This window comes from Vidua chalybeata, chromosome Z (assembly GCF_026979565.1).
Source record: "Vidua chalybeata isolate OUT-0048 chromosome Z, bVidCha1 merged haplotype, whole genome shotgun sequence".
Lineage (NCBI taxonomy): Eukaryota > Metazoa > Chordata > Aves > Passeriformes > Viduidae > Vidua > Vidua chalybeata.
In genome coordinates, this window is record NC_071570.1 from 7253663 (window position 1) to 7266545 (window position 12883).

At 43.8% G+C, this 12883-nt stretch overlaps 1 protein-coding gene across 1 annotated transcript in view; it reads left to right on the top strand.

Annotated features, from left to right (window-relative positions):
- Positions 1 to 12883, top strand: part of CELF4 (CUGBP Elav-like family member 4) — a 696627-nt gene that overhangs the window by 584203 nt on the left and 99541 nt on the right. The window contains exon 4 of the mRNA XM_053932292.1: positions 9505 to 9633. Coding sequence (XP_053788267.1) covers positions 9505 to 9633 — 129 coding nt within the window. The remainder of the gene's footprint in view (positions 1 to 9504; positions 9634 to 12883) is intronic.

Sequence of the window (12883 nt, forward strand, 5' to 3'; positions counted from 1 at the left end):
TCATGATTAAAAGGTTGATTTAGATTCAGATATTCTTCCTGTTGTGGCAGGATTAGGCTATAGGTTGAGTTTAGAAAGACCAGATTTTGACTCCCAAGCCTTTTCCTAAAAAGCATTGCCTCAGGAACAATTCTCAGAAATAATCCAGTTGTGTATTTCAGATAATGACTGAGAAGAATTATGAGCTGTGAGGCACAGTTCAGAGGCAGAGGCTTTATGCTTTGCCTGGCACGGGGTTTTAGACCTTTCTCACCAGCAGATTTCCAAAGCAAGGGCTACAAATAAAATGGATCTTTTCAAGTTGTTTTCCCAGCTCAATATCAAACACCATAAAACCTGTCATTTAAGATCTGCAGAGGGAATCTGCACATCTCTTGGCAATGGACAGTTGTGACAGTGCTGTTCAGCAAGTCAGAACTACAGATATTTGTCTTAGGGTTATAATATTTGCAGCTGTACAAGAAGAGTCTGCTGTTAGGATTGTTTAGGCTATGTCTTCATGGCAGGGTTTGCTTGGCCTATGGCCAAAGTTTTGTCCATACCCTATGTGCACAGAGGAAGCCTGAGTGTGTTTTCATCTGAACTGCCCAGAGAAGGCTCTCGGTTTGCAGCTGGGTTTCACTTCAGTGCTGGCACACAGAGGGTGTTGCTACAGCAGCACAGACCTGCCAAACCAAAACTATACCCACCCTCCTGCTCTGAATAGTCTCCTCCATCTCCTTCCATTTTTCATCATGGCTCTGAGCTTTTTCCATCCTGTTTTCCATCCTGGGAGACCATGCTTGGTCTCCCAGACAATACCTGGATGTGGTTTACAGCTGCTGCACATCAAGGACCTCTCCCAGTTCCCTGTATATCAGGTCTTTCCTCTCAGGAAGGTAGGACTGTAGTATAGACTAGGACACTGAAAGAATAGAATAGGCCTAGTCATGTTTAATTAAAAAACATCATTTCAGACATTGGGTTTGACATCTGGCAACAAGTTAATTTTCTTTCCAGTTTCTCACAGGGCCAACAGCAGCCAATATCTGTGTTCTCTTGGACACAAGCACCTTGGTCACTGTGCCGCTGTCTTCAGGAGTCACACTACTCCCTGTAAGATAACTCCAAGATTCACAGTCATTGTAATTTTCCAAAGTAGACTTTTATTGAGGACTAAACCCTGCCTTCACTTACCCCCACACTCTTGCGTGAAAAGGAGCTGTGAAAGCTCCAGCCACTTAAATATGATAGAAGCCATTGTAGGGTTCAGCCACAGATCTGACAGCCTGCCAGGTACATTTCACTATTTCTACCAGGGCTACCTGTGCTCCTGGAGTATGGCAAACCTCACCAATGCCCAGTTTTGCCAGCTGCAAACACCAGTTAGTCTTTTTGCAGGTGGGGAAACTGAGGCTGCCTTTTTCACTGGGTAATTAATGTAGCCCATATTTCCACTGAGGCCACTGTCCTTGGCAGAGCTATAAGTATTTAATAACAGTAACTGCACAGTCATCCATCGCTTTGGTACCAGGAATAACAAATCACTCTAAGAGAAAAGTGGTTTTGCTTTCCCTAGTTTCCAAAGCATGGCTTAAGATGGGACTCAGGAGTCCCAAAAACCAGTCTGAAAAGTACAGAAAAGAGCTTCAAGCTCTTAAATCCTCATGGGTCCACTCTTCCATAACTAGATCAGGAATGATTTTCACTCTTTCCCAAATCAAGATTTAGGTTCTATCTATTGAAAATAATTTGTGGCATGTTGAAAATAAGAAGAAGGAAGAAGTTCCTGACTCAGTGCGTGCTTAAGCTGGAGAATGTCTTGCTGCAGGTTGTACTGGATGCTCACAAGCACACACAGGTTCAAAAGTCCACTGAACAATTACATCAAAGAAAGACACTTCAGAAACTACTACATATGAAAAAACAAAACAAAACAAGTAAAAAACAAAAACAAAAACAAACCCCAAACCGAAACAAACAAACAAAAATCCCCACACTGCAATTCCCTGAATTGCAGAGCACTGATTCTAGGAGAATATTTGGGGGGATCAACAAAATTCCCTGTTCTTTTACTCTTCTCTAGACATGCAAACTGGCTGTTGTCAGAGACAGCAAACAGAGACAGGCAGACCCTCTGTCTCTTGTACAGCTGTTCCTTCACTCTGTTTACAGGATCCATGTCCAAGTCAAGGCTCAGAGTGCAGCCAAGCAATTAAGTAAGAGAAATCCTTCAAACTAAGTTTTTGACATGCAACAGTGGAGAGTAACGCACCTGTGGGATGAAGCTTCCTTCTTTGCACGGGAGAATTACGCTCCCACACCTGGGCTTATATTCATTTGCGCTTGTCCCCGTCACACAGCTGTTCAGATTAGCTGTTATTCTCTCTAGCCCGGGTGTCTCAAAGCCTCTGTCTCCAGCAGTTGGAGACCAGCAGCTGTGCAATCATATCTGCTAACGTATGGGATATAAAGGATCTGTTAAGTAAAACCAAACCAGGGAGGGAGGAGGGGGAGAAATCAGTGCAAAGAAATCAGTCCTACTAAGATGTGATTAGGGATGCCCCACAACACCCAGCTGCAAGGAGGAGGTGAACTCAGCAAACATTTTAAAGCCTGCAGCAGAATTAGGCCCTTGAGGGTGTTGTTTGATATGGGGAGGAGGAGGGAAAAAGGGGCCAAGTAGGAGCTGCAGGTGGAAGGAGGGTTTGTTTGCTATTGTTTGGAGTTAGGTAACACTATGCTTCTGTTGTTTGGGCTTTTGAATCTTGTTGGATTTTTCCCCCATCCTAATTTTTGAAGCACCTCTATTTTACAAGGTTCATGTATTTTCCAGCAAGGTACTATGGAGAAGATAATTAGCTAATTTACAATTAGCTACAACAGTATTCATAATCACTTCCCCTGTGGAAAGGATGGTAATCATCATCACGTAGCTGTAGGACTGCTGTGAAAATGGCAATAGGAGTGTGAAACCCAGGCCCTGGGAAATGCCCTGCTTTTAGCCTATTGATCACCTGATTAGCACAGGTTAAGGGGAGTGTTGGGGCACTCTGACTCAAGAGAATGACAGGTTTGAGCTTGCAGATTTGAATTCAAGCTCAAACCAAACTTTCATAACATTCAGGTCATCTGCAGCTCACCTTTCTTCTCTCAAGCTCCTTCTTTCTTCTTTGACCTGTGGAGGATTCCTTGGTCATGACTGTCTGAAAGAAACCCAGGTTTATAGCTCTTTTTCACCACCGTGACTTCGGCATATGCCTGATCCCACTGCTTGGAGTTGGGAGTTCTGGGGGATGAAAGGCTGGACATGAGTCAGCAATAGGTTCTTGCAGCCCAGAACTGCATCAAAGGAAAGTTGAGGCAGGTGGTTCTACCCCTCTGTTCTGTTTTTGTGAGGCTGTTTTTGTGGTTTTGAGACTGCTACACCCAGCTCTGGGGCCCATGCCGTAAGAAGGGTGTAGACCTGTAGTAGAGTATCCAGAGCAGGCCACAGAGATATTCAGGGGGCTGGAGCACCTCTGCTATGAAGACAGGCTGAGAGACTTGGGATTGTGCAGCCTGGAGAAGAGAAGGCTTCAGACAGACCTTATTGGGGTCTTTAAATACTTTAGGATGCTCATGAGAGGTGGGGACAGACTTCTGTATATTGCCAGTACCAATGGGATAAGAGCTCCTGATTATCAAACAAAAGAGAGCAGATTCACTCTAGATACAAGGAATAGTTTTTACACCAAGAAGTTGGTGAAACACTGACATAGGCTGCCCAGAGGGGTTATAGGTTTCTCATTCCTGAACACTTTCAAGATCCTGTTGAACAAGGCTCTGAGCAACCTGCTTTAGTTGAGGATGTCCCTGCTTGGGGCTTGGACCAAATGACCTTTAAAGGTCCCTCCCAGCCCAAACCACTATGATTGTATTCATGTCATGAACACTCTCAGTGCTATCTCCTCTTCCTTCTTTGCCAAGGATGATTCAGGAGAGTGAGCAAGCAAGATCAACTCTGCTTCTTGCACCCTCTCTGGTAAATGTGCCACTTGGTCCTGTGCACTGGCTTTTCATCTTACCCACACCTGCATAGCAAACTTCTCTAGGCTGCTTGTTTGTTGTGTGTAGTGCCAAGGAAATAAGCTTAAAGGCCTTCCCAGTGCCAGGACCAAGGCACTGCAGCTGCTCCCCCTCTGTGTGTACAAACATGTTTGGGAAGGAGGGGAACAGCAGCAGGGACAAATAATTATTAGCTACATAAATTAGCCTGGGACACAGAGATGGTGAATCTGTCCCTCTTTATTTCCAAGGCCTTGGAAGTTCTAGATGGTAAAGCCAGTTTACGCTTTCCCGATACAAAGATTCAACCTTTTTGCTTTGCATGAGGAATACGAGAACACAAGTGTATTTATATACTCTTATCTAAATGTATCCCCACGCACACACATACATTAGCGAGAGCTATCTGGATAAACACAATCCTGTGTCATGTCTCCCTGTGAGTGACCCTAATTTTCCCCCAGTCCCTCCACAATTGCTGTGATTCTTGTTCTTGTCCTCTTGCTCCACAGAGGGTCAAACATCCTGCATCTCATTGTCCCTCCTGTCTCTTTAATTAGTGCCCGTCCTCCCCCTTCTCCCCCTCGCTCCAGTGTCCCCCCTTCCCATCTCCTTTCAGCACTTGGTTTGCAGCGTGCTATTATTTCACCTTTCAAGTGTGCCGCCTCCTTCACCCGGGTCCATCTGACACCTCTGCCTTACACTCATCATGGAAGCATAGCATTTAAATACAAATAGAACAGGGAATAATTTAACCCCTATTTGCACTGGGGAAGGTGCCAAGGCTGCGTATAAACACCGCAGGGAGGTCTATAGATGTTGTGTATTTATCTGACAAGTTGTGTTTCTTCACCACGGTGCCTTGCAGCCAGCTTTTCCTGACAGGCAAGAGCCTCCGCTCCTGGCAGAGTGGTCAAGAAGAGGGAAGCCTGGTTCCACAGAGGTATTGGAAATGTGATGAAAGGGACATCTCTGGGAACTCTGATTTGCCATTGCAGTGGTCTTTCTCTCCCTTCCTGTCCTCCTGTGAGGATCTTGGAGTGCTACCTTCTATTGTGATTTATTTATGGCAAAATGGGGCAGACCCGAGAATAACCTAATTTTCAGTATTATCAAAATTCACCAGCATAAACCTCCTTGGCTCTCCTTTGTGCCACCACACACAAAAATATCCACCCATGGACATTTCCATGGCAAAGCGGGCATGATGGACTCCATTTGTAGAAAAAGACTGATAATGGGGTGTAGAATGATGAGGGAAGACAAAAACATGAGGAGAAGAGGCTCACATGGACACCATATTCAGTTGCAATGTTGCAGGGCAGTGTCACTGCTCCTAGTGTTGCTAGTTTTGGGGATGTTGCTGCAGCAAGGTTAGTGGGGAGTCCTCAGATGAGATAGAAACTAAAATTATGACTTTGGAGAATGTAAAAGACAGAAATTTGGACAGATTGTTCCTCACAAAAGCAAAGGAAAGATGCTCAGATATGAATGAATACTTGATGCACAGCCATGTGTGGCCTTGAGTAGGCTATATGGAATAGGCTTCTTTCATCACACCTGCTCTTAGACACAGTGAGGAAGCTCACTGTCTTCATTCCCCTCACAGGGAGGAGATGGAGGATGCTCCTCCTGGGTGCCCATCCCCATTGAGCAAGACTGTGGTACTGCAAGGTACAACTGCCTCTCTGTGGCCACAGATCGGTTTAGGCTGGAGCACAAGGTCATGTCCACTGCTCATGCTGGGGACACCCCAGATCATGGGCTTATGTCTGGCCTCTTTTCATCCTTCTCTTCTACCCTGGACAGTGATGTTTCTGTTCTCCTTGACTGTGTGCTCACTCCCATCAGGGACCCATGTCTTAGGAAGCCTGGTCTGAAGATTTTTTGCCCCACAGTCTGAAATGGCATTGAGATAGGGGACTGAGTCAGCCCAGTGCACTGAAATTTAGGTGTGGATCCTGAGGCAAATGCAGTGGGAACATCTCACTGAAAAGGAGGAAGCATGGGACTCAAGATGATTATATAAGTGGATTATTGTTGATAGGGATGGATCCTACATGCAGGAAGATCTTAGGGACAGTATCATCTAGGACTGCTCCGGGCTTGTGTCTAGCTTAAAACTCAGATTTTTGATGTAGCACCCTCAAATATCACTAGAGGACACTGGAAACACCTGGTGAGGAGCACCAGTGGTGTGTGCACACATGCTCAAGACACACCTTGATGACATCAGCACATCCCCTCTTCATTTTATTCTTGCAAACTCATGGCATTTTTTAGACATATTTACAATTCAGAAGTAGTCTTCTTTGTGCTTGGCATGTCAGTTTTTTGTCTGGGATGTGGAAGAGTGATGTATGATGATGCCCAGGGTATAACAGGCTCATAAAAGACCATTAGAGGATAAACTCATTAGCCAAGACCTGGAACACATTAAATGGTCCCTTCTGCTGGATTCTTCCCTCCCTTTTTCTATTCAGCATATGTGATGAGTTTTGTTAAAACACAGTGTTGAGTTCCCTGAAAGAGCTGGAATGTGAAAGGCAAATGCAGCACTTTGTTATTGAAACTACTGAAAGTAAAAACTTGTTAAATCAACTCATTATTTATCAGTCTGGAGTGTGATTGTATAGAGTTCTGAGAGGGCAGATATAACAAATTATTCTCCTGACTACACAGGGTGGTTTTTCAGCAGGGAGACAGGATGCTGGTTTGGAGATGGAGTTGGAGGTGATGTCCTAGCAGTGGCTGTTCACGGGGATCCCCTTCACGCCATCTCCCCTGGACCAGCAGCTCCTGGAGGAGGTGATCCTCCCCTTTGACAGAGCCTGCCCCTGATGGTCAGATGACCATCTCAATGGGCAGCTCACCAAAGCACCACATCGTCTGCCAGCCAGTGCAGTCCCAGTGTACTGCAAAGAAGCAGGATGGGGAGATGTAAAAATTATACTTTGAGCAGTTCCTAAAACACCTGGTTTCAGCTTTGCATAAACTAGACCAGACAAGGCAGTTTCAGGCCAGTTCCACACTAGAGAGTTTTGCTGACAGAGGAGGGATGTGATTATTTTTTTTTTAATGATACATTTATATTAGCAAAATGTCTGGTGAAAACAGTTACACAGCTAGAGGAGTGTTTTTGCTGATGCAGCTTATTTGAAACAGGGGAAGCTGTATAAAGTACAATATAACACTCTTCTGTTGTGCTGGAAGTATTTAACAGACACAAATTTTCTAGGCAAAACTTTTTGCCAATCATGTTCCTAGTTCTTTCCAGTTGATCTTCCCCCTTCCTAATATATCTTGCAGGAATTTGGTCCCATTTGCTAGGTAGGTTTTCCTCCAATATCTGGGAAAGCTTTGGACTTCAGACTGGATTCATTTCCTATGGCTCTATCATGCCCTAGACTGAAAGATACTCCCCAGAGCACACAGTGAACTTTAGCAGCTGCTTCTCTAAGCTTGTACCTCACATCTTGGAGTCCCTTTTGCAGGACACTTTGGCCATTGGGAAAACATGCCTTTCACATGTCCAAATCACCTTCTTGTGACATGAGGACAACCTACAAGCAGCATGGTGTTAGGTGGGCTTTGTGCACCACTACAATCTGAACTTTTTGTTGCCTAGCAAAGACCTCAAAACACCTCTCTGCATAATAAATTCCAACATAAAGTAGGAATATTTCTTAATTTAATAGGTCTATCAGAAGACTATTTCTGTTTTTCTCACCTATCAGAAGTGTACCTGTATGTCCCTAAACCTACCAGTTCAGCAGCCTGGTTGAAGGCAACATAATTCCTGCTTTTGTGTGGCAGTACACTTTTCGTTGTTGTGGATAACTCGACTGCAGGGTTGAAAGCTCCTAATATCCTCATTCAATAGCCACTGCATGAAAAATTATTCACATCCAAGGCTGTAAAGTAATTTGCCAGTGTGCAGGAGCATCTTGGAGAGGCGAATTTTGATCAAACACTGGTTTGAAGCAGAACAGATTGCCTACTCCAGTGATTTCTCAGTGAACAAAAGTGACATGAATTGCCCAATTAGTCAGCCAGAAAAGGGTTATTGCAAACAAGTATTTTCTTCAGCTTTAGGTTAACCTGTACACTAAAAAAAATAAATTAAATTTAAAAAAATTATTTAGATATTTACATCTATTTATTCAAATTAGCTGCATCTGCTCTGTAACGTGCTCTGAAAAAACCCTCTTGGTTCACACATTTACATAGTGTTTAATGAATCATAAATAAGACATTTATGAATCATGTGCAAATGGCCTGTTTACAAACACAATGTAAACTATGTAAATTTCCTTTATTTCTCGGTGTAATGGTAGTAGTCTTTGAACAGAAACCTGATTGAGAGGCATCACTCAGCCCCCTCTGAGATCCTTCTGACGATCATTCATTTTCACCAATATTTTCTGGAGGTGTCTCTTGAAGATCCCCAAACTTGGTTTAAGACCAAGTATAAATAATAGAATAATTTGGGTTGGGAGGGACCCTGAAGATCATCCAGTTCCAATTCCTTCTCTGGGCTCACTCCCAGGGTCCCTGTCCCTCCTGTGCTGGGAGCCCAGAGCTGGATGCAGTGCTCCACGTGTGTCTCAGCAGAGCAGAGCAGAGGGCCAGAATCCCCTTCCTCCCCTGCTGCCCACGGGGCTCTGGATGCAGCCAGGACACGTTTGGTTCAGTGAGTGCACAGTGCTAAGTCAAACTGAGCATACCTGTTAAAAACACAATCATCCACCAGCAGAAAACGTCCTGCTTTGGCATGAAATACCACCTACTGAGCTATCTCAGATATTAACAATTGTATAAATTAACTTTATATTTCAAAAAAAACAATTTAAATTTCAAAAACTCTGGGCTTATTTCAAATGAACTTTATATTAAAAATCTCATCCAAACTTGTAAATACATGTCTCTGAGTGGGCATGAATGACAAATCTCCGGTTTACAGGCTGTGACTTCCGTTATATCCTGATTTTAAAAAGCTTATGTTAAATATTTTTTCCTGCAACTTATTTAGTATTGCAAGGGCTACTAACTTACGTTATTTTTCATTTGGACTTGGTTCCAATATATTATATTTATCACATTCCACTTGGATTACAGTCTGAACAATGTTGTCATTTCAGTTACTGCAAACTGACTGCAAAAACTGATCAGAAGAAGCTGATTTGGAAGACTTTGGTGCCTAGATTTTAAGATGCAGATAATGATTTTATAAATAACCAAACCATTTTTGTTTGTTGTTTGGTGGTTTGGTTTTCCAAAATTTGCTGGATTATTTTCAAGTGCTCATGTGAAGCCAGAGGCTGTTAAGTTTTTTTGAGCCAGCCACCTGAAAAGACTAGCAGCTTCTGAGATGTGTCACCTTGGTGAAGTCACCGTTTGTGTTGCATGTGATACTAAGCCATCTTGGCTTTCACATCCCTCCTGAAATATGGTAAGCATCTCTTTATTTTGTTCCAGAAGACAGAAAACTCTTTGTGGGCATGCTCAATAAGCAGCAGTCGGAAGACGATGTGCGCAGGCTATTTGAGGCGTTTGGCAACATCGAGGAGTGCACAATCCTTCGGGGACCCGATGGCAACAGCAAAGGTAAGGGATGGCTTGTGCTGAGCTAGACCCTTCTCTTAGTGAATATATCATTTTCTGGTGTGACAAAAGTATCATGCAGCCCCCAGAACAGCACCTCTTACTTTAGGAGGGGGCAGATTTTTACTCTGCTGGTCACTCTTTGCTTGTGCATCAGAGGAAAAAGCTGATCACGTTGTAAAACACTCATCTCCAGTGGGCTATGGGTCACCACATGCAAACTGATGCTTCCCCTCTGAACAGGGCCTTTACATTCACTCAAGATGTGCTCTCCCCACCCGTTGAACAGGATGACTCATTCTTTAAAGAAAGCCAGTATTGGTACTTTACATCTTGACTCACCGCCTCTATCATCGCCTCTGTTTGTCTCTCATCCACTAGCCCCAGGACTTTCCCTTCTTCACCTGGTCTTTGCATGGACTCATTCCAGCCAGTGATTCCAGCTGCAAGGGTACAGGTGCCAGTTTAAATATTACACTCATTACACATTTACTGTTTGAAACATGCAAAATACCTCATTGCAAAATTAGGTGCCTTTCCTCCTTCTGCCACTTTTTTTTTACATGGATAGCACAAAAGATCTTCTGCTACAGCCCAGGCATGAGAGTGAGGCTTCTTTCTTGTGCAGGAAGGTCACATTTTTCCTCCATAAGTGTCTAGACAAAGTATCTTCAATCTGAGTAGGAAACCCTCACCTCCTGCAGTTAATGTGTCCATTAAATATTGATCTGCATATAATATAGCATAAACTGTGTTGGCATGTGCAACACCAGAGAAGAGGCCAGTCCTGTCAACACAGTTCTTATCTCACTGGATATTTTGACAAGTGGCAACATCAACCAGCACATTTTTGCAACAGGGAGGCAAAAAAAAACCCAAATCACAGTGATGCACTGGAGAAAGATATTGTTATTCCATAAAATCACTGGTGGCCAAAAATAATACTTTACACCAGTCTCATAGCTGTTCAACACGCATCAGCACAGATCAGCTTTCCTGATATAAATGGCTGAAAATAAGCTGCGGGCACCTTTTTTCAGTTTTGGGGTTACTTTATTTCCACAACACTCAAAGACAAGGGCTGGCCAGCAGGGAAGTAGTAGGCTAGGATGTCCTAGAGAAGCTCCAACCATCATAACTGCAGACAGTTAAGCATGTCATTCACTGAACAAATCAGTAAATTGGGGAAAAGCAAAAAAACCCATGTCTGTCTGCTTCCACCTGCAATGAAATCTAATGACAAAGGAGTTAAACAGAGTAATAATAAAGGCAATAAAGTCTGAGTTCTGTAAGAAAAAAAATTCCAGAGGATATCCAACCCACAGACTTGTCCTCATACTTGCTTTATCTTTTTTTTTTTTTTTCCTTCTAAAACAATTTCATTGTAAGACAGAATCTGAGTGGCAGCTCCATATTGCTAACCAGTTTAATTATTAGTGCTAGCAGGCTGCAGTCTGAGGCTGACGTTTCACTGAGCTGTTCAGGATCAATACTGAGCCTTGACAGAGTTAATATTACCAGCTTCCATTTGCTGGTGCTATTTACTGAGAATGTGAAGCTCCTAATTTACACACACACAGTTTCGTGCATGCACACGTGCACACAGAGCAGTCAATCCAATGGAAAACTTAAGGCTAGTGCCCTTATCTTAGGAGACAGTCAGGCAAGCCACAACTCCCACAAAGTTATTCCCAGTCTGTAATGTTTTCCATCTGCTAGAAACCAATGTGTGACACACATTGCTTGTGAGCTACTTATTTTGGGTAAAACGCATAAGGCTTAAATTCTACGTAAGTTGAGATTTAGGCAGATTGTCTAAATTCCAGATAGCAGTCAGATCCCATGCACTTAAATCCTACCCAGCCCACTGTGGTGAGCCTCTACACCCTTCAGGTAGCTCAGTGCAAGCACTGCTCTCAGAAGCTGGGTAGCAGATCCCCAGTTTAATCCCATCACAGTCCAGGCATAGCTAAAAAGCTGCCTAAGCCTTTCCTGAAGCCGTGGGTGCTCTCCTGAGCCATGGGCCATGGCCTTCAGGGTCTGCAGAAATACCTCCTGATGTGCTAGGAACAGTGGCTGGAGCAGGTAACCAAGTGGCAGAAGAGCTGGCATTGAGGAATTTCTCACCCTGAAGGGGAATGTAGCACCTGCATTTCCTGGGAGAGGATGGAGTGCTTCTGCCCTGCTCCAGGTAAAGCTCACAAGGGTCCAGGAGTGCAGGACTTCTCAGGTGAGGGACCTGAAGTGGATCCAGAAGGACCCACCGAGTCTTCATTGCTGCTGCTCTCTGTGCAGATATTCCTTTTCTCTTTCTAATTTTTTCCCATTCCACATTCTGCCTCAATAACTCAAAAAGTAAAAATTTCCAACAGCACCCTCCACAAGAAGAGCCTTACCCTCTGCAATTACAATCCTAGGGCCTGATTCTGCAGCATCTTCCAAGCTGACAAAACAATCAGGGCAGCCCTTCCAGCCCTAGTCTGGAAGCAAAGGAACAAGAAAATCTTAAGCACATGTATCACCCTGTTCGGCAGAGGTTATATCTCTGTGTGTGTCAAAATCCCTTCACACTCCAGAGTTGCTCCTGTCAAAAGGACACCACTGTTCTGAGAAGAGTGACATGACTCACATTCTCAGCTCACCCGTTCCTGGAGGCAGTTCTGGTGACAATGGGGAGGAAGATTATGTGCATTTCTGGTGTTGTGTACAGAAGCCATCTGATTGAATGCACAAACAAAAAGGACAAAATGTTGAGATGTCTGCTATTGCCTTGCCATTTACACCAGTAAAAGCTGAGTTTTCACTTATCCTGCTACCTCAAAACCTACTGGAAGCAGTTAATAGACAGCAGTAGGAGGGATCCCATTAGCATCCTGAGCATTAAACAAGATAAATGCCTGCTACTCCCTTTATTCCCACCTTTATCCAGCTCCACTGATCCATCAGGACCCTCAGCACAGGGGTGAATTTCACCTGACAAGAGTGAAGCCTTCAACATGACAGCAGCACCACAGCCAAAAATCCTGCTCTGAATGAAATTGGTGACTGGAACTGGAAAGCTTTTGTATATTTGCTAATCAGCATCTTCTTTTTAGAGGCAGAAAGTACAAAAGAATCTCTGCAAATAATTAAACACCCTAATTCTGGATTATCTCTGATTAATGAAGAGGAAGACGCAGTATCTCAGGAGCCTGGGAATGCTGGGCTGGGATTATGTCATAATTGATCCCCATTGTTTCCAGCTGAGGTTTAT